The sequence below is a fragment of the Lichenostomus cassidix genome, chromosome Z (genome assembly GCF_008360975.1).
Source record: "Lichenostomus cassidix isolate B80296 chromosome Z, HeHo_3.0, whole genome shotgun sequence".
In the NCBI taxonomy this organism is placed as follows: Eukaryota; Metazoa; Chordata; class Aves; order Passeriformes; family Meliphagidae; genus Lichenostomus; species Lichenostomus cassidix.
In genome coordinates this window covers 25,613,840-25,635,303 of record NC_139511.1, presented here as the reverse complement: position 1 = coordinate 25,635,303, position 21,464 = coordinate 25,613,840, and the positions used below count along the sequence as shown (strand labels likewise).

At 35.1% G+C, this 21,464-nt stretch overlaps 2 protein-coding genes across 3 annotated transcripts in view; one reads left to right on the top strand and one right to left on the bottom strand.

The window, feature by feature from the left end:
* Nucleotides 1-21,464, bottom strand: part of IFT74 (intraflagellar transport 74) — a 36,726-nt gene that overhangs the window by 13,600 nt on the left and 1,662 nt on the right. Inside the window, exons 2-11 of the mRNA XM_085043441.1 lie at nt 21,288-21,386; nt 21,062-21,122; nt 20,549-20,608; nt 19,513-19,574; nt 8,793-8,931; nt 7,726-7,788; nt 6,970-7,113; nt 5,821-5,861; nt 4,535-4,614; nt 1,421-1,474 (exon numbers count right to left, since the gene is read on the bottom strand). Coding sequence (XP_084899567.1) covers nt 1,421-1,474; nt 4,535-4,614; nt 5,821-5,861; nt 6,970-7,113; nt 7,726-7,788; nt 8,793-8,931; nt 19,513-19,574; nt 20,549-20,608; nt 21,062-21,122; nt 21,288-21,386 — 803 coding nt within the window. The remainder of the gene's footprint in view (nt 1-1,420; nt 1,475-4,534; nt 4,615-5,820; nt 5,862-6,969; nt 7,114-7,725; nt 7,789-8,792; nt 8,932-19,512; nt 19,575-20,548; nt 20,609-21,061; nt 21,123-21,287; nt 21,387-21,464) is intronic.
* LRRC19 (leucine rich repeat containing 19) lies at nt 12,262-18,824 on the top strand. 2 transcript variants are annotated; one of them, XM_085042854.1, is made up of 5 exons: nt 12,262-12,373; nt 14,751-14,843; nt 15,762-16,272; nt 16,472-16,675; nt 17,903-18,824. In XM_085042854.1, the coding sequence occupies exons 1-5, from the start codon at nt 12,347-12,349 to the stop codon at nt 18,226-18,228; spliced, it is 1,161 nt and encodes a 386-aa protein (XP_084898980.1). In that variant the 5' UTR covers nt 12,262-12,346; the 3' UTR covers nt 18,229-18,824. The 2 variants fall into 2 exon arrangements, with proteins under 2 accessions (XP_084898980.1, XP_084898981.1); XM_085042855.1 differs by lacking the exon at nt 14,751-14,843 and having other exon boundaries at nt 12,279-12,373.

The following is a 21,464-nucleotide window of genomic DNA, read 5'->3' as shown; positions in this document are numbered from 1 at the left end:
TCATGGAGCATCTACTGTGAAACTGTTCTATAAGATGCTCTCTCCTGTCATCCAATTAAGAAAACTTATAAATATAAGAAAACTTATAAATACTTAAAGTAACCTGAGCATCGGACACACTGAAAAACTCTAAGCCATACACACTCTCATTCTGGCATTAAATCTTTCACAATTAATAATTTTTTAACTGAATGCACAATATAGGTTAATAGTGCACAATATTTGCCTAGCTTGCTTCCAAAAGCAAGAGAAGCAGAAGATGTACTGAAGTTAAAGTATACATCATCTGCTACACCTTCCTTACTCTGCAGTATTTTTCTTTCAAAAAAGAAAAAAATATGTTTGTACTTGACAAATCAATGTTACTCATACTCCTGTTCCTGCAACATTTACGAATCGTTTACTTGCTTAGGTTTTCCAACTTACTTCTGGAAACTGATATTAATATGACTGGTCTGTATTTCCCTGTGCCCTCTTCTTCTACACAGGCACTGCATTTGCTCTTTTCCCATCCTTAAGACTCCTGCATGTTCCCCCAAATTTCTCTGGTCCCCCAAACCTCCAACTCGTCTGCAACTGTATCAATAACTGTTGATGAAGAAGAGAAGCAGAACCAAAACCCAAAAAGTGAGGCTGTGCTGACTCCATCTGTATTAATACTGAAAATCCAGATCAAGTGAGCTTTTGCATTTTTGCTTCTCAGGAAATCTGGTAACTTCAAAACACAGGAACTAGCTAAGTTTGGTCTTATTCATCTTCTCTTATTATCAGTTGAAACCTTTCTTTCAGTATCATGCTAGCTCCAAGTTACATAGACTATCTTTTAGAAAACATTTAAAAAAAAAGGTATTATATCCCTTGAAGCTCCATGGCATGTTACCTGACCATTTTCCCTTTTGCTGAGTAACAGACCAATTTTTTGTAAGCTGTTTCCTACAGTACACTAGGAATAAGGTATACTTAAACCCAGTTATTTCCATCCTCTGTTAGTTGCTACTAAAATCTCTACATTAAACCTTTTAACAAAGTTTTAGCAGCCTTCATCTTGAGTAAATATGTATGAGAAGCCTTAATTTTAAAGAATTAAAAGATATCTACAGTCATCATTTTGAAGTTCTGCTTTTAATAATTTAATCACTTAATTTCAGCCTTGTTTTCATAAAATAAAATTGTGGTTTTAAGACCTTTAATGGTTGATGAAAAGCCTTGAAAGACACTCCAAATATTTGTGACAGTCCTGTAAGTTATCAATTATCTCGTCTACAGAACTTTATGCAAAGAACAGCACATCAGGTCTTTGAATCTATAAATTAACTGTGTTTCAGTAATGTAACAAAACCTAAATGTTTTGTTAATTAATTTGTTAATGTTAATTAGGCCAAAGAAATTAGGCCTAATTAAATAATATTAGACAACTTACTGTCCATGCTTTCTTCCCTCTTCTTCAGTTCCTTGTATTTCCAATTTTCTTCTCCTACAAGAGATGTAACATTGATTTAACTTTATACTGTCGCAGGCCTGGATTCCTTTAGGTAGGCAAAATACCTGTTTTAAAAATAAAATTTCTACATGCCTCAGAACTACAGGACTCAGCCTATTTCATTTAATTTAGTCAGTTCAACTATATTGTACATACTTTATATTAAAAAAAAAAAAAAAGACAGCTTAATAAATCAGCCTCAATGCAATTTTTACAATCTTTTAGGGGTTGTAACTTCTGATAAACATTTGGTTTGGACAAAGGAAGTTCATAAGGCTTTTCTGAAGTCAAGTGAATTTAAATAACAGAGAACAAATGCTTCAGTGTATTATGGCACCATGATTAGTTAAAACTTTCTGCAGCCCTGTTTAATATATCAGCCATTTCAACTGCCCTTTCACCTATTAGAATGGACTTTCATAAGGATATGCAGCCTGCAAGAAACTGTGATAATCTCAGGGAAACAAACAGGAAAACTGTACAAGCAATGGTCTAGGAAAATGAAATGCACAAAAAGCTTTCTAAAATTAAGTCTGAAATAACATTTCCATACACCTTTGATACAGTGGTATTGGAAGTAAGGAATAACATACATATTCACTCTGTCTTTAAGTTCAACTACTGATTACAAATAGCTCATAATTTATATGTATTGGTAAAGCACAACACCTGATATCTTTGTCACAAGAAAACAAGACAATTCATCTCCTAGAAAAAATTTTGTTTCAAACAACCAAATTTTTAACTGAGTCTTTTTTATCATAATCTTGTACTTTTAAGGAATACAAAGTAAAAGAATCAAATATACACAGATATAACTGAACAAGCAGATTTCTCCAGATCTTGTTACTTGTATACCCCCATGCTTTCCTTTTTATCTAGTATATACAAACAGTAAGAGCACCTGAGGGGCCCTAAGGGACTTTGATTCTACTTCAGCTTCCTTGCAGCTGTGGCTTTGTTCCTTGCTGGACTCTCCCTTTCATTTTGCAAGGTAAGGCTCCAACAGTTAATAACTCAGTCTGTTCTACTCTTAAAAATTCTAGTACTAGTGCGAAGAGTTACATGATATGTCAAGTATATAAAGAAAAAGAAATTTGAAGACCACAACTTTGAAATATCTTTACAGTAAATATGCCATTAATACAACAATATCTTAACCTCTGCCACAATTTATGAAGGGTTAAGTCTGTTCCACTATGAGTTAATGTTGACTTTGACATTAAAATTAACTGCTATTATTTGGAACATGTAACAAATGGGTTAATTTTTTCACTTATTTAGATTTTCTCAGGCGAAAACTAAAACCAGTTATTTTAATATAGTCTGTTTAATGTTTTCCTGCTCAAAAATGTTTCGAACACTGAAATATTTATCCTGAAACACTAAAAAATCCCTAGTTAAAATTTATTTTCTCTGTTTTTCTTTTTTCTACTGGCTATTTCACCTTATAATTACATAAAAACTTTAGTTTTGGGAATATTACGTAATAATGTTTCAATAATGATCCAGAAGTAAAGTGACTGGGGAGGGAGAAACCCACAGGAATTTCAAGGACACACCAAGATGCTGATTCAGAGCATTAAGAAGTATGAATGGCCCTCGGTGATTCTCCATTCATTCATAGAGAAGGCAGCATTGGGAGTTTACATTTCTGTGTCTTAAAGCTACTCTTTATTCTTTTTTCGTAATTTCTTTTTTTATGTCTTCTTTATTCCCCCTGTGTTACACCAACCTCGACATTATACCACAAGGTAACTTGATTCTGAATACTCTAACTGCTCCTGATATGCTGAAAGAGAGCCTGTGCTTTCTCCTACATACACTTCAAACTCTCTACTTCAACAGACTTCCTTTTTCTAAAACAGTGAAAGACACAGTCCAGCAACAAACGACTGTGTGAACTATAAAATGTGAAAAGCAACTCCTTACCTTCTGCGTTTCTCCAAAGTTAAAATAAAACACGATTGCAAGCCAAACAAAAAGAAAAAATTCAGGAACAATAAAGTTTGCAATGATATTATCTGGAAATACAAAAGCTAATAAAGCAGTCTTAATAAACTACTTGCACAAAAATAATGAAGTATGTGTAGATATATGAAATAGTTTGTCATGCAAAAGATGATAAACAGCTGCATGAAACTATTGTTTAGAGGCAGAATTATAGATATTTATTCACCTGGAAGAAAGTTACAGCTAGATTTTACAATGATTGCCCAAGAAAAGGCATAAAGTAAGAAGGACATCAATTTATCAGTCCTGTAGAAATTAAACACCTTGTTATAAATACTTTCAGAATGCAGGTACGTATTTATGTAATTCCTATCTCAACAAGATTTCTTACAATCAAAAAAAGGTTTTCAATTGGATGAATCTTCATTTTATAGAGAACCTTTTACAGTTATTAAGGGCCTATGCCCAAACTAAAGTTAATTCCTCCAGAACCATAACTTCAAGTTCTGGGACAAATTCCAACCTAACCTAGCCCAAACATTAGCAGCACTCCAGTTTGCTGGAGGTCAGTTTAAGCTAAGGCTGTTATTGGGCAGCTTACAAACTCTTCTTTTAAGGATCAACCCAAGAAATTTCAAAGATAAAAATAATACTGCATTCTGTCTGCTTTACACATTCTTATTAAACATTCTCAATTCCACATTCACTGATAGTGTAACAGTCCATGTAAAAGGTAAAATGAATAAAAGCATTTCTAAATACGAGCTTCATCTGCAGTGCTTCCAGTAAGATAAACTTCTATTCCTCAAGTAATACTAAAAATAAAATTGGATGGAAAACCAGACAGCTGTACTATTATTTCCCATGGTAGTTTTCAATATGAACTTGTTGAATGTTGCACTAAAGGTGTGTATTCGCCATTTCTTATGTCTGAAAAGGCTGTACCTGTAGACACCAAACTTCTGATGCTTATGAGTACTTTACATTTGCATAAGCCTAAAAGTTTTAAACAACTAATAGGTATAAAACTCAGGTATAGGTATAGGTACACAACAAAGAGACGCAGCTCTGTATAGTCTGCTACAACTCTAGTCGTATTACCTCGATGATTCTCCAGATCCATATCAAGTCGTTGAATGACCTTTTTAAAATGGTCTGTTTTTTCTTTTACTTCTGCCAGCCTGACAAATAGATAATGAATTCAAGGTTAAAACTGTGTTGTAAAATACTTTATTTTAGACAAAACTGCAGAGAGAAGTCAAGAATAAAACCATAAAATTGGAATTTATTAAAACCAGAAGAATATCAAGATGATTCTTGTTATTTTAAAAGATGTGTGTAAATCATCTTTAGACCCTCTGTCTATTAAACAGAAGTACTGTGGCTCCTTCCAATTCAAAAACAATTTTTGTTGGGTCATCAGTAATTCTTAACATACTAAACTAGTCCCTCTGCTGGTTGCTAGTCAGCTTTGCAGAGGTACAACGGAACTGTTAAATTGCAACAAATAACCATACTCCCTAAAAATTACTTATGTGTTCACTAAAAATCCACTAAGAAATTTCCAAATAAAACACTCTGCTACATAATCTATCAAAGTGTGAAATAAAATACCCTTAACACATTCCTATGTAAAATCTCAAATATAATTCTTTGTAACTGTATCTATTAAAAATTCTGTTAAGCAACCTATTATCCAATTCAAATGCATTAAAAATTAACCAATAATTATAGTTGGGAATATTGATTAAAAGAATTTAAAATTATTCCCAGGAGATTTCATGAATTCTCTCAATTTTTTCTAAAGAAAGAGAAATCAAAAGGATCAAAATTCAAAAATACTGTACTGCTTTATCTACCCCTCAATACACTACTATTTATTATAAAATGCATTTGACCTTCTGGCAAATCTTCTCGAAGGCCCAATAGACAAAAAACCAAGAAGCAATGCTCTTCTACTCTTTAGAATGGAACTTTCTGTTGACAACTTTGTAACTCACAGGTTTTAAGAACACATAAACAAACTTCAAAATGTGATTGCAGTGCAATACAGGTTAAATTTCCCAGCTATCCCTGAGGAGCAGCTCTTACAAATCAATGTCTTCTTCAGCCTTGAACAAATCTGTGTCAGTGCTATTACCAATTTATATTCTCAAGGTGTGTTTATAAGGGATGGAAGTATCCTATTATGCAGATTTAAATGTCCTATCACTATATAACTTGTTTACCTGGAACAGAAGAACATATTGCATTTTCTGTGCAACACTAGTATAGGTTTGAAAATGTGGTGATGTTCTGAAAGTCTATATAAATACATGATGGAACACAACTATGTGTCTTTTAGGTGCACATGTAATTTACAGCAACAATATAATGGAGTTACTCACTGTCTGTCCATGCTTGCAATTTTCTGGCTATCATCTTTAACCTATAAAAAATTTAACAACTTCAACATATGAAATTAAATCTACAAATGAAAAAAGGAAAATAAAAAAAAAAAAAATCCAAATTCAAAATAAAGGGACAAGAAACCTTGCGTTTGAAATCACAAATTTGCTGTGACATTGTCTAACAAGAAGTGATATGATTTAAGTGTTATGTCTTCCAAATGTTTAAAAATCATACTTTTAAAAATCAAAACCACTTACCATTAGTCATTCAGACCAATAATCCATAAAGTATAAAGGAATAGTTACAGTGTAGGCCATTGTAAACAGACCCAAGTGCTCCTGGATTAGTATACCTGCTCAGTACCCTACAAGGATATTCTCTTGAGTTAGGTTGCAAGAGCTGTTCAACTAGATCAGTTTTCCCAACATGTCTCATGACTTGGAACAAGTCAACCAGCTGAAAAGCTGACTGTGCCAATTTTGTTTTCATGAAATTACAAAATGGTTGGGGTTATAAGGGACTTTAATGATTATTTGTTTCCAGCTCGCCATTCCCCCACTCATCAGCCCTGCCGCTGGCAGGGATGCCACTCACTAGGCGAGGTTGCTCAGGGCCACATCCAACTGGCCTTGAACACTTCCAGGGATGGGGCATCCATGTTTCAGTGCCTCACCACCCTCACAGTAAAGAATTTCTTCCTAACATCAAATCTAAATCTCTCATCTTTTAGTTTAAAACAGTTTCCCTCTGTCCTATCATTTTCCTCTTGTGTAAAAAAGTCACTTGCCCTCTTTTTTGTAAGCCCTCTTTTGGTATTGGATGTTGCTCTACATTCTCTCCAGAGCTTTCTCTTCTCCAGGCTGAACAGCTCCAACTCTCTCACCCTGTCTTCATAAAAGAGTTGTGCCAGCCATGGGACTATCTTCACAGGCCTCCTCTGAACCTGCTCCAACAGGTCTCCAGGTTTTAGCTGAACCCGAAATATCCCAACCTTCCAACTCATTAACTATTCCTAATATCAGACTATTTGTGCTGCCTAGAGCACAAATAAAGGCAAGGCTCAAACTCAAGTATTTTCAAATATTATCATCCCTAATAACACTGACTTGGAGTATCTTTCACATAAAAACATGTTCTGTTCTTGCCTGCTTTAGTAATCTCTCTCTTTCTTCCTGTGGAGATTCCATGTTCTTATCCTCAGCAATCATTTGATCTCGACGTTCCTTGAGCTCATGGAGCTTTTCATACAACTGCACAGCTTCCTGTTTCACCCCAGACTGTGCAATTTCCTGTTGGGAAAAGCAAACACCTACTAGCTATTTTCAGATGTCAAGAGAAGTGCATTGTGGTAATTATGCTATAGTTAAGCAACACTTACTTTGCAATACACTGTAAGTGAAGCTTATTTCTTACAAAAAGCACAGAGACAGTATAAAAAGTAAAATTTATAATCCATATTGTCAATATTGCATTTTCTGGAACAGATTATCCCAATCAGCTACTTTTTGATTTATGAGTTCTTCCTTGGGCCAATTTTCTGAGTAGATTTCCTACTTCACAATGTCTAGAGGATTCCAAGCTATGTACAATATTCAAAAGGACCAAAAAATGTCTAGTAGTATATGAAAATTATACTTTCTGACTATATGTTTCAGCTCATAGATCGTTTCATCCATGAAAAACACAACTGAGAAAATTTTCCTCAAGAAGACATTTTTACTCAAAGATGATTAGAAATTATTGGTGGAAACCAGAGAGGCAGATTAGCCTTCCCATACTAAAGCATGATCCTACAGTATCTGCAAATTTAAGGAAATTATAGGTATTTTTTTCTACTGTATTACTCTTTACACTAGAATTCAGGGAAGGTTAGTACAGAGGCCACTTGCTATCATACATACAGCTCTTAGACTCTCTTCCTTTATATTTAGTGCATCCAATTCCTGCTGTTGAGCGACCAATTCCTAAAGAGGAAGCAAAATGCAAAATTCAGATGAAAATTAATACCTGATTAATCACTTTCTTGCTCTAAATCTTAGCATGTATAAAATGCTGTAAACCATTCCATTGCTGCTATCAAAAATTTGAAAGACAAGACTGTGTCCGGTTCCTTCATATAACTCAGGTGTAATAAACACTTTCAGCATCCAACTTTTCCATTACTCTTATCCTTGTTATTGTAGTTGGGCTACTACCAAAAACTTGTTCGCCCTTGTTCTACAATTTTTTCTTAAAATCAGTACCATGGGTAGAACTTATTACCCGCACTTCAGAAGTTTAGAGACAAATTTTAAAATCTGAACCAGCCATGACAGTTTCTCCATACTCCACAAAGAGACAGGTAAACCCTGACTATAGATTCAGCTCATCCTAAGACAAATGACAACCACTGATGTCATCCCTGTACAGACTATACAGAGAAACTTTTAAGACTGTATGGGCTGAACTAGATCATCCCAGAGAGCCTAGAAATGTTACTCCTGTCGTTAACACTAGGATTAGTGAAGTAACAAACATTTTATAAAGCCCAGTTCATTTTTTCTGACACTTTCAGACATCCAGTAATAACAATAGGAATACCTAGTCAGATTTACCTCTGTACAGAAGAAAACCTTTTACTCAGATGAACTAAAAAAATTGCTGGGGTTATTTTTCCCTTTTGCTTGATTTTCACACATGATGAAATATCTAAGTATTGCAGTAGCTTTTAAAATCTGCATGTCAAGCCCCAAAATCAAATGGAAAATTGTGAACATTATTTCTTCCTAAAGTATGAAACACAAAATGGCAAAGTTTTTGGTCTTAGTTAATTGCTCTATTTTCAAGCACTTCTACAATAGATTAAGATACCAGTAAGCTTTTCTATTGTATTACTCTGTTGTCAAGCTCTTTAGTACTCAAATTTTATCTAAACCCCATGAAGCCATTTTAAGAAATGTTTTAGGTAAGTATAATGAAACAAGCAAACCTGGGAGAGTTTTTCATTAGCAGCTTTCATCTCCATATATTTAGCTTGATTTTCCTGTGACATGTCTTTCATTATGTCATCTGCTACAACCTTTTCATGCTCGATATCTTCTTCTACAGCTTGAATTAACTTTTCTGTGCTGTAAAAATATAATGTTTTTGTAACTTTTACTAGTTGATGTTTATTGTAAGCACTCATTTCAAACTCCAGTATTTCTTCAGCCTCATTGAAATGCTCCTGTAACATAAAAAGCCCAGACTCTATAAAAAGGAGTTACCAACTTGTATCTAATCTTCTTGGAGCTGGATTGGCTATACAAATATTCACACTATGAAACAGAGAAGATGAAGAATTCTCTGCCTTTTCAATACCCACACAGTGTTTTCCAGCATTCCAATGTCTATCTGCATTGGCCTCAACATTAGCAAAACTGTAGAACTCCCTCTCAGTTGCTCCTTATCAGTGAATTTCTGGAGAAATAACAGGCAGTTTGAAATAAAGAAGCTGGTACGCAATTTGTGAATGCACACTAAGAAAATATATTATATAGACATCAGGACTTGGCAGTACCAGATCATGATGCTGAAAAGATTACTTTCTTTTTGCAAAGAATTGTTGATTTCTTTAGAATGGAGAGTGAATTCAGAGGTCTAAGCAGTGTGAAGTCTTTTAACCATGCAATAACTAATAAATTAGGCATTTTTTACATTCTTGATTCAGGACTTTAATCTTGTTAGGAAATCAATAGGCTGCAAGTATAAAAACTTTACCATTCCAACTATAGTGAGTTACAAGCAATTGTCTTAGCACATTTAAAGAATGCATAAAGAACTGTTCTCATGATAAATCTAGTAATTTCTATGAAGTTCCCAAAAGCTGGAGAGTCAATTTGAGAATATAGTTAAAGGAAATTAAGAAAACCTACTGAGAGCCTGAAGAGTACACCTTAATTCCTTTCATTGTTCATGGAAGATTACTTAAACAGTTTGCTCGCTTCCAGATCAATTTCTGCTGTTAAGAATGATAAAATGAGCAGAATACCTTCCTTCAGGATTTCTTTCTTCTCTTTCTCATTAACGTTTCCTGAGGTGCAAGATGACAAGCTATAAATTGTGTAATCGGCACTACTGGATCAAGGACTGCAGATAAAAATGCCCTCAGGTTTAAGAGATGATGCAAAATAGTGGAACTGCACAATGATAATCTCAGAGGAAGGGAATAATGAAAATATTGCAGAAGCAGAGTAGAGTTGACATCGGAATGGACTTCCGAAGGTTGTCTGGTCCAACCTGTGCATTACTCAAAGCAGTCACTTAGAGCAGGCTGTCAGTGGTTTTTTTCAGTATCGTGAAGGATGGAGACCCCACAACCTGTTTAAGCAATGGTTTGATGTTTGTTCCCTCTTACAGAAACAAGAGTTTTTTCTACTGTTTAAATGGAGTTTCCTGCTCTCCAATATGTGGTCATCGTCTTTTGTCCTACCCTTAGGCATCACTGAGAGAAGCTCCATTTTCTTAACCCCTGCCCATCTGGTACATACTTTTATAAAATACTCACTAAGCCTTCTCTTCTAGAGATTAAATAATGCCAGTTCCCTCAGCCCTTCCCCACGGTTTTAATCACTTAAAAGGAATTCTCAAAAGAGCTTCAAAAATGTAACCCCTTCCAACTAGCTTCCAAGAAAGGTCTATAATCTCCAGGAAACTGAGGCTATTATGCAGAAATTCTGTCAGATTACCAGGCCATGGTGCAAAGATGCTTTGGAGCTGATGATGATGAAACAAATCAAAGTGATGATCTCTCACTTAGCATGGCAAATTTAGAGTGCACTGGGACTGCATAAGAAATACTGGATGGTTGTAACGTAGCATTAATTTTAATACCCTCTTGAGTGTAAAATCCAGTCCAAAGAATGAGGCCCTAAGTGCAAGTACACCAGTTTAATGATATGTAATTAAACTGGTGTATGTATGGTGTTACATAATTTTATTAGGTGTTGTGTAGTGGAATGGAGCTATTTTTTTAGCTACAAGAGTAGTTTGATCCAAGACCATAAGAAAGGCATGGAACTAGGAGTTGTCAGGGAGCTTTCACGTTACTTCTTTGTTGGATGCTCCTCATGCCTAAATCTTGGCCTATAAAAGCTGATGCAAGCTCTCAGCAGTGAGAGGGTAACTCAAAGCAAGCCCAACTGAAGACATGGAAGAAAGAGAAATTGCAGTAAAATGTTAAGGATGCTGATCTGCAGAAGAGATCTCCACACTAGATATAGTTCTTCTGGAGAGACTGCAGCAACATTTACAGCAATACTACACTTGAGGGCAGTGGTGTCTCCAAGCTCTATGGGATCTCTCTCATCTATGCCTCAGACTGAAAGTGTGCATGGCAGGGTAAGGGGAGAAACCTACCTTTCCAGCCCCATCTATTTAAAGTGTGTGTGGACACATTACAGAGTAGCCTCTTTACATGAGGCAACTCTCCTTTTCTTACATGATATGGACTCCTGGCTAAATACTTCAAGATGATCAAGCACGTCCTTAAGACTAGAAATGTCTGATTTAGCTGTATCTTCTCTGGTAGAAATCTTCTGAGGGGAGGCTGCAACTTAGTGATTTTTCAAGAGACAATAAAAAAACCAGCAATGTCTGTCACAGAAACAGAATTCATTACCACAAGTAATTTGAACTCTATGGATGATGCTGCATCAGGGATGAGGCTTGGAAAAACTGTAGAATGTTTTGAGATATTAAGCAAAAACAAAGTGCCAATAACAACAAAGACATATTGAAGAAAAATTATTTCTACAGCCACATATTTGAGAGGAATGGAGATGGAAAGAAAATTAACTGTTCTGCAGTTTAGTGGTGTGCACTGGACAGAGTAAGCACTAATGCAAGTAAAAATTTATTGGACACAGCATTTGTATATCATATAATCCCTTTTTTTAGCCTGTATATAGACATTCTCTCAATCCCGAGCGAGTATGAATTTGTCTTTAGAACCTCTTCCTGACATACAGCCCTTATTGCAGACGTCCTTACAGTGCACATAATTCTTTGTAACTAATGAGCTTTATGTATCACCCTGAAGCTCCTCTGATGATGATGTTTCCAAAACACAGCCATTAACACAGTTAACCAGCTACTAGAAGGCTTTACTTTGGTATTCAAATATCCTGACATGTTCTTCATCTGACGAATGATGAAATAAAAAACGCAGGATTTTTTTGTCTCCAGCATTTCTTTAATTGATTATAACTCAGCTTGCTTGAAAATTACGTGTGGCATTTAAACTCACTGCTTCCTCTAGGATCTGGAACTTGACACTTCAGCACACTACAATTAGACTTTCCTATTGGCTGCTCATCCAATTAAATCCAAGATGATTATAAGAAGTTGCTCAACTTAGTCAATCTTTTGCCAAGGATTTTCCAGGTTTATTATTTTTTTACACCGCCTGGTTATTCATCAGGTACAAAGGTTGAAGAAAAACAAAGTGCAGTTTCACCATGTTATTTCTTGTCAGTGCACTGAAAAATCTACACATGTGTACATATGCTACCTCTAAGAAGCAACAGAAAGGTAAGACACTTGGCATGTCTAATTCAAATGCAGGCAAAAATTTATTAGTTTAACTTTGTTGCTAGACTGGAAGCAAATGCATCTCAAGGTATATTAAAACTTCAGGAATTACTATGAACCTTGGACATGCTGAGCTGTTATGTAAATTCTACTTCATTAGAAAGCTGGGGAACAGACTCTGAAAGCCAGACTGATTACATCAACTGAATTATCCCCCCAAGGAAAACAAAAATCATTACATTATTGTTAAATGATATAATTTTCAAATTTCTCAGATGAATTTTTGAATTTTTAAGGAAGCACTTCTAATTACAAGGAAATGTCAAGGTACTACCAATGTATTGCCAATATATTGCCAGGCTGAGTTTCTTTCCAAAGCACTTTAAATAGCAGTTCTTAAAGTCCGGTTCTAACAACTAAACTAAAACTACAGATGCTTTCCTGTTCTTCCACTGTTTATACAGGTTCATACACACAAAAAGCACGCAATCCCATTTGTAAGAAGCCCCCTATGTTTTCAGTAGAAAATAAAGTAAAAGCTAGGAACTATGTTTTTGACTTAGACATACGTACAACTTATAGTTTCAACTTGGTTGTTATTAACTTATAGAATAACATTTAAAACGGTATTTAAGATATTTTCCCCATTTTATTTATGACAGTTCTTGTCTTGTAATCTGCAAATTACAACAATACTATTAATCTGTATTTCTAAACCTGCTCTGTTTCTGAACACCTAGGAAGCTGCATCTTTAAAGTCCAAATATTCTACAAGATCCAGATGTTAAAATATTTTGGGAGTTCTCAACATGCATCATGTTTTCCACTTACAATACACAAACTGGCACAAAAAATGTGCAGGCCATCAGTACCACCACTGACAAGTGCAATACCTAATACAGAACATAATTCCACTGGGGTTGCTGCTGCTAGCACCCTTTGTCCCTGCCATAGGTGATGAGTAAATGGCAAAAGGTTTATGAACTCTTTTTGTATTAATGTAAGTTTCTGACAGAAGTAGAAATACACAATGGATCAGATCAGAGTAAGTGGCATTTATCTTCCCCTTCCAAGAAGTTATGAAATTTACAGGCTGATTCAGTTAGGTGAATGAGGTTAATCCTCCAACATGCAAATATATAGAAGCTATCAAACAGACTTGATGAGTTTGTTCCATCACCTCCTTTATTTCATTCTGATCAGCGAAGGTCTCCTGGCACTCAAAGGACTGGTGGAATGTTTTCTAAATCTGACTGGCTGCCTGTATTTAGCATTGTTCATGTAAAGTTCCTTATGTAATTTCCCTCACTCTTTTCTTTTAAATTCAGTGAATGCTCTGTAAAGTTCACTTTAAACAAGTATCTTATGCTTTACCTTTTAGGTTCCTTTTACTCTGGAAGATAGAAATCTGGCAAGGAGATACTAAGATTCATTTAACCCACTATCTTTTCAGATGCTTACCAAAAACTGAAAAAAATTAAAGGTTTGTTAGCTTTTACATAACATTTTCATTCAAATGTGGCATAAACAGGAACTGATTTAACATCTCACAGACATGGTTTAACATCTCTGCTCAAAATGAAGAGATACTGCAAATAGTACCCGATTCAAAGGCAATGACTGATTGACCCTTTCTTTGAGAGATGCTAACGTCACAGTGAATACCATTTGTAGGAGCTTTCCTGACTTTAAAAAAAGGCTTAAATTTGTACAGAAACTCCATCACTAGAGATTGCATGAAGTTTACTCAGTTCTAAAGATCAGAGCAACAACTATACCTTCATAACAGAGAAGTCCATGTTTACATCATATAACAGGTTATATTATAGACAACAAAAAGATCAAAAGATCGATCTTCTAATTAAAAATTAACAAAAACTGCTTAGTAACTTACGTAAGAATGTAAAAGAAATCTGACTGGACAAACCAACAATTGTCTAATAGAGTATTCTGACTGTCAGAGGCAACAGGAGAAACCGTATAGGGAGAAAATGCAAGAGTCAACACTTTCTGCAGCTTACTCCAATCATAGTCTTCCAGTATCCCTAACTGCTTTAACATGGATATTAAAGCCCTGCCTATTTGTTTTATAGGTTTACAATACTTTTGTCAATTAACTTCTCTAACCAATCCCTTTTCTATTTGCCAATACCGTCTGCACACTAGATTTTAGGTTTGATTCAATTAAGTGAAAGTTGGATTTATTAATTCTGATAACCCCTGTTTTTCCACTTAATATTACATTGCAAAGTATTTATGTAGAACAAAATTTAGTAAACTATCATTGAAATAACTACACCTATTAGTTTGTTAAGCTACCACTACAGAAGACACTGTTATGCTGGGTTTGGTATGCAAAAGTGTTGTTTTTTACTAGGCTCCAAACATGAAACTCTGTTGGCTTGTGATCTGGGCTGGAACACTGTTTTTGAATCTAGTCACTGCTGACTGCAACACTACTTCCCAAACTGTAAGTTTTACATTGATCTGAATTACCCGTATTTTTGAAAGATATACTTGAACCAGAAGGCATTTTAAAAGCTGCTTCATAAACATGAAAGTCCTGAAGAAAGAAATACAAAAATGAAAGTAAGAAGTGCTTTTCTGTGCATTGTCAATTTGTTGATAGCAGTCATTGTAAGTACATGACTAACACTGAAACATAATTGAGATGACTTTGTATCTCAGTCAAATTCTTCCACAGAGAACAAGAATGCCTTTTTACATATATAAATAAATGTACTCTTTTTGAGAAAACAAAAAAGCTTCAAGGTATTGAGAGCAAACACTCAAATCTGCAAAGACTGCAGCTATGTTAAACTTCAACACAGAAAACCAAAATGAATTTAAGTGCAGTAACAAATACATAATATGTTTTGTTGAAGGTCTGCTCTAAAGATGTTTTTCTAAGTTATGAGTAAACACAAATGTTTCAAAATAAATATATTTTAGAAGGCATATTTAAATTAATTTGCAGTCTTGAATAAAATTCCTCTATGATATCTTCTCTCCAGATTATGTAGGAAAGAAATAATTTTTTAACCCAACAAATAATTAATTCCAAATATTAATTCAAAATAGCATGCCAAACTGATTGTACTTTGAATGACCATCACATAAAGACCCTTCATCTCAGCACAGAGCTCAGCACTAGGTACTCTGGAACATCAGGTCCATAGACACTAGGAAGATTCATTCCACTGCCTCACCAGACTATGAGTTAATTAAGAAAGATACAAATAAAAGAAGAGCAGTAGAACTTTTAAAGTGCCAGCATTAAAAAAGACAATATAGTTTTCTCTTGCCTTCAACAGTCCTCACTGAGACACTTCCATCACTAGATATTTCTACAGTATTCAATTGTTGTCATTCTCTTTTTTTTCAACAGGTCACTTGTGAGGAATCTGGAAAGAACCTCTTTAATATCCCCAACAACCTTTTTGAAAACGTTACTAAATTAAGCCTCCAAAACAATAAAATCACTTTAAAAGACCAAGACAAAGAGATTCTTGGACATTTTATTAACCTCACTGAACTTCACCTGAATGGAAACAACATTACTGTACTGTACAATTACAGCTTCTACAATCTGGAAAAACTCGTAACTCTGGATATTAGCAACAACTGTATTAGCATAGTTCATAAAGCAGCATTTGCAGGATTAAATCAACTCTCAGTCCTGAATCTATCATATAACATGATTGCTCAACTGGATTCAGATGCATTTACTTCTCTCGAAAGCCTGACAGTTTTAAATCTACAGTGTAACTTTCTGAAATATTTTCATGTAAAATCATCTTTTCAATTGATTACAATTGTTTTAGCTGGAAACCCATGGATCTGTTCCTGCGATCTCCTTGACTTACAGATATGGCTAAATACCTCCAATGTGACATTGGGTAAGTTTTGGTAAGAGAGCATTCCATATTTGTTTGCATCAAATAGCTTTACCATGCATTTTTTTCTTATGTGGATAAAATCCACCATCAACTCATCCATATTATGCAGTAATACAATAACTATCCATGAGCTTTTTTTAGATTAGAGTGCCAAAAAATTAACACTATCTCACAGCCTTCTCACTGCTCACATTCACAGAAAATGAAAGCAGCACTACATGTACATTCCCAACCACGGAAATCTCGATCAAGACAGCAGCTATCCAACCAGCTGACTGCAAAATTGGAAAGACTTCTTTAGAAAACACTGTAACTTCCACTCCTGCTGTTAATCTTAGAAGTAGTGCCCTAATAACAGCCCTGACTCCAAACAACATCACTGGAAACAATGGAACTCGTGCAGGTAATACACAAATATCTCACTTTACTGCTTATGAGCTGTTTGATTTGTTGTTCCATTACGTTATACATTTTGCATTCCTAGTACACTCTGACTCTTCCACAAAAGCCAGGGCTACAGAACAAGCATTTTTCCAGGTTCTGGTAGACAGTCACACACATTATGGTGAATGATAAGCTCTACTAAGTGTTCAATACTTACAAAGAAAAAACACACAATTCCTAAATGATACAAAAAAAAAAAAAAAAGAGATGAAATTTCAAAGCCCTAAAATTCAAACCACTGTCTAGATCGCTGCCTAACAGAACTAGGGAGGCAACTTTCAAAAAAAATTTGCTTTTTCCAAACTAACTGCTTTCTAGAATGTAGTTGTCTTCCTAAAATGTGATAGTGTGAACCTACAGATTTTACTCCTGTCTTAACTGTGCTCAGTATAAAGGACATGGAGGCACCCATTGCACATTCTTTGGAAATTTCGTTCACAGTCTCCTCACCTTTCTTCACCTTTCAATGTTAAGCTTACAAGCAAGTTAACTCTTTCATTATGAAATGCTTTACTTCTTTCTCCTGGCTAAAGCAGAAAACATATCTATAGATGTATACACAAATTATAAGCCACCACTGTGACATGTACCACCCCATACACTAATTTAAAGCTGCGGCCAGCACTCAAAAACAGCTTCTAAATAAAGACTATTGGCAACTACAGCTTACTGAAAATTTTAATATAAAAAACACAATTGAAAGGATATGCCAAACAAAAGACATGATGTTTTAGGGTTCAAACATCACCACCATATAAAAAGTCAAGGCTGGGAAATAGAATTTGAAGCCAATTACAGATTATTTTTTCCAAAGCCTAATCCTGGAATTTAACTTTTGGGAAAAAAAGTATTTTATATTTATTTATTTATTTTATCTTTTATATGTCCCTAGAACTTAACCTTTGAAATAGACTTTCAAACAATTATTTTTTATAAATATGCAAAGTAGTTTTATATTGCTAGGAAATATGAGATGCACATACATTGTTAATCTCTGTGATGTTACTGACTCCCTAACAATAACAACAGCAATAACATTCTACTAAAGCTCTGAAGACATTCATTAATTCCCCTATCAATCTTTGCTCTGTGAGTTCTCAATTTAACTATGAAAAAGCTCAGACTAGAGTCCTTGCTAGTATTCCTCATGAAGATTACTCTCTTTCTTTTCCTGTTTGTTTTAAAGAGTTACCACTTGTTGGCAAAAGTTGGACCTTCCTAGCGGGTGTCCTAGGGTTTGTCCTAGGCACTACACTCCTGATTTTTACTGCTGTAAAATGCCCAGCATGGTATCAGTACTTAATCAGCTACCGTCACCGTCGTCTGGAAGAAAATGACTCAGAGATGTTTGAACAGGAGTTCTCAGCTGACATGAGTTCTTCTCCTTCAGTATTGGGTACAAGCAGTGAAGAACCCATTGTAATATTTGAGAAAGTTAATGCATGTGGAGATGATGAAGATGGATTTATTGAGGATAAATACATAGATACTTATGTAAGTGAGGAGCGTTAACATCTTTAACAATGGACATTGGACTATTTCAAAAACGTAGTACTCTTGTACTTCCACTTTACACTGCTCACATACAATACAGAATGAAGTTACGCAGTCCATCTCCTTGCATCTTGCCAAATCCATAACAAGATTTTACCGCATCAATCATGTAGTCTAAAAATGGGGTCATGTGCATGCATTACTGGCACAACAAATACTTCAGAACATGCAAAAAATACTCATGATCTACTTTTTATAAGAATCTATTTGGCTACTTATGTTGGGGTGCTTACTGTATATTGTTTAACGTGAAAAAGTCTTTACCAAGTCACAGGTGAAGTTGCATAGTTGCATAATCACTAATGTTTTCATTGAGAAGAGGTCTAGAAGAGAAAAATAATTTCTCTAAAACATTGAAGCAGACCACAGCCAGTCTGGGGACTGGCTCCAAATCAATGGTGTAACAGTTCTACAGCCTATCAGGCAAAACACACAATCAGAGAATGGCGTATTAGGGCACTCTTTTTAACCAAATTAGCAGAGCAAAAAAGACCAACTGCTGTATTCACAAAAACGTGTATGTAAAGCGCAACAATAAATTATCATTACTGCAATGCTACTGAACCAAGTATTTTCTCTTCATATTTTCTTAGCACTTTAAAATGCATTCAGGGTAGAATAAATATATTTTTGAGCTGTTGAAAACTGCAGTATTATTCAAATGTGACATTATTAATGGGTAAAATGGTTGCTTCACAGTGCTTATTGATACATAAAATCTCGTTGAGATTGCTGTCACTGGCAACAAGCAGAAACATGTATCTTTCCCCTGCATCCCTCTTGTGCCTAAATTACATACCTCAGGAATGCACCCTCTCAGCCTATCACTACACAAGAATTCTCACGGCTTACGAATTCTTACTGCAAGAATCTCACAGTCCTCACCTTTCCCTCTACACAACCCTACCTTACTTGACAGGCAAAGGTCTAGCTCCCACTTATGCTTGCCTTCTTCACTCTGCTACACCACAACAAACCTCCCAAAACTCGACAGCAGACTGCCAAAAGACAGGAGGTTCCATTGCCACCTAACTCTTCCTGGATGACATGGTAATTATCTTCAGAGCAGTTACTAGAGTTTAACACTAGGAATGCCAGCTGCAACCTGGCACTAACTTACCATCTTGAAATTGCTCAGGTATCACTTGTGATATGCATTGCACTGTTAGGGTAACTGATAACACCTCCATTTTCCTAAGATGAGTTATTTCAAGTTGAAAAACATATACTTAATGTACTTACGCTTGTCTTTCTGTGAAAATTTTATCCATATGCTGAGCATCTCGGTCATTCTGAACCTTCAACTAAAAAAAAAACAAAACTGAAATACAATCAAACTCGTAATAAATCATGGAAACATTTTGATAGGCAAAGACCTCTAAGATCATCAAGTCCAACCCTTAATTCTGCACTGCTGAGTCCACCATTAAACAATATCACTAAATGCAACCTGTACGTGTCTTTTAAATACTTTCAGAGAAACTGACTAGCTTTGACTATTATCACTATGGGATCTATTCCTGAAAAGTTTAGTAAAGTACTGTTTAAACCTACAGACAGGATGAAAAGCATTCTTCTCTTTCTGACACAGACATTGTATCAATCAAATTGTCCTCAGTCAAATGCAGGAAAAAAAGAGATTGTTTCGACAAAGAAAAATTGAGGTACTTTTTCAAGTTACCAAAACAACCTTTACTGAAACTAGTTTCTTTTGTTTATGGACAAATTAATCATAAAAATAAAATATGCATAATGCAGTTCATGCCTCAACACTTAGAGGAATACGCCATCTGTGTTAGAAAACAAAGAAGAAAAGCAAAGGAAGAACAAAACTCTTTGATTTTGTGGTGGCTATGTCAGAGACCTATTTAATATTTTTTACACTGGAGACATTTAAAAGGCTGAAGACAAAGGAGAACTTAATGTCCAGAAGACCAGACAGCTTCACAAGGCAGTGTAGTCTACTTAGATTTGCCTCTCCTAGTGTTCTCTGCTCCCAAAAAATAAAGAAGATCTTTTTAACACACATAATTTGGGTTGGGATAACACCCTTCTCAAATCTCAATCACAGCAAACTATCATGGGGCTACTAATGGAACACTTCAGGCAAGTGTCTTACTGCTAACATATTGCCAACATTATGAATAACGTAACTCGAAAAAAATGGCTTAGTTTCAAGTCAATGCCCCACTTTTTTTAGATATGTCAGACATTCAAAGCACCAAGAATGTAACAAACCGTTTCACTATTAAAGCACAGCAAATATCCTAATTCTTACCATATTGTAATCACGGATCACTTCTGTCATATCTGTACTGGTGTTAAGTATATCCACAACCTAAAACAAGACAGAATTCTAACCTGTTATACTGGTCTCCTTTTCTTTAAAATAAAAAAAAAAATAGATCAGACAAAGGTTTCATGAAATCACAGCAAGTTTCAGTTATTGCAAATTATAAAAACATGATTTGGGAATCTGCATAGATTACATGTGATTTTCAGAAGTAATCATCATTATATGCAGCTGTTCTAAGCACAGAAATATTACACAGCACTGATTTCTTAAATCCATATGCCGCCACTTCTCCTAATGTACAGTACACTTCTTTTTGCTTTCCTCTGTTTCCATCTCTTTCCTTTCCAATAACTGAATAAGGGCAGTATTAACCAGTACACTTTTACAGATAAATGCCAAGAAAAAAGATCCCGAATAAAGCAAAAGGAGTACAAAGTAAGTGAGAGAATAAATGGAAGGGAAAACATTCAGTATCAAAATTTGACAGCAGCATACCATGTTGTAGTCTGCTAGTTGACCTTGAAAATCTTTGATTTCACCAGCTAAAGCCTCCGCCCTAAATACAAAACAAAAAGTCAGACTTAAAATGGTAAGATTTGTACTTGTAAAAACAAAGTAATGAAAAAAAAAATATTCACTGACTCCCTGAAGCCTACCCAATACTTGAAAATAGTCCTGTGACTAAGGAAGTTAGCACTGCATTAGCTGCAATACATCTCACCGTTTTTCATAGGACAAATAGACAGATTTTTCTTGCTTGTACATTTCTACTTCTTCCTGCAGCTTGTTAATTTCCATTGTAAGTTCATTTATTTTACTCCTGAAAAAATAAACAAAAGAGAATCTTTAACATTTAGATGTATAGCTAAAGCACAGCTAGAACATACATTTTACTATA

Coding starts and splice junctions, on each gene's coding strand:
- LRRC19 (XM_085042854.1), top strand. CDS start 12,347: ATGCTACCTCTAAGAAGCAACAGAAAG. Junction 12,374..14,750: donor CTCTAAGAAGCAACAGAAAG/GTAAGACACTTG, acceptor GTTTTTTACTAG/GCTCCAAACATGAAACTCTG. Junction 16,676..17,902: donor AAACAATGGAACTCGTGCAG/GTAATACACAAA, acceptor TTTGTTTTAAAG/AGTTACCACTTGTTGGCAAA.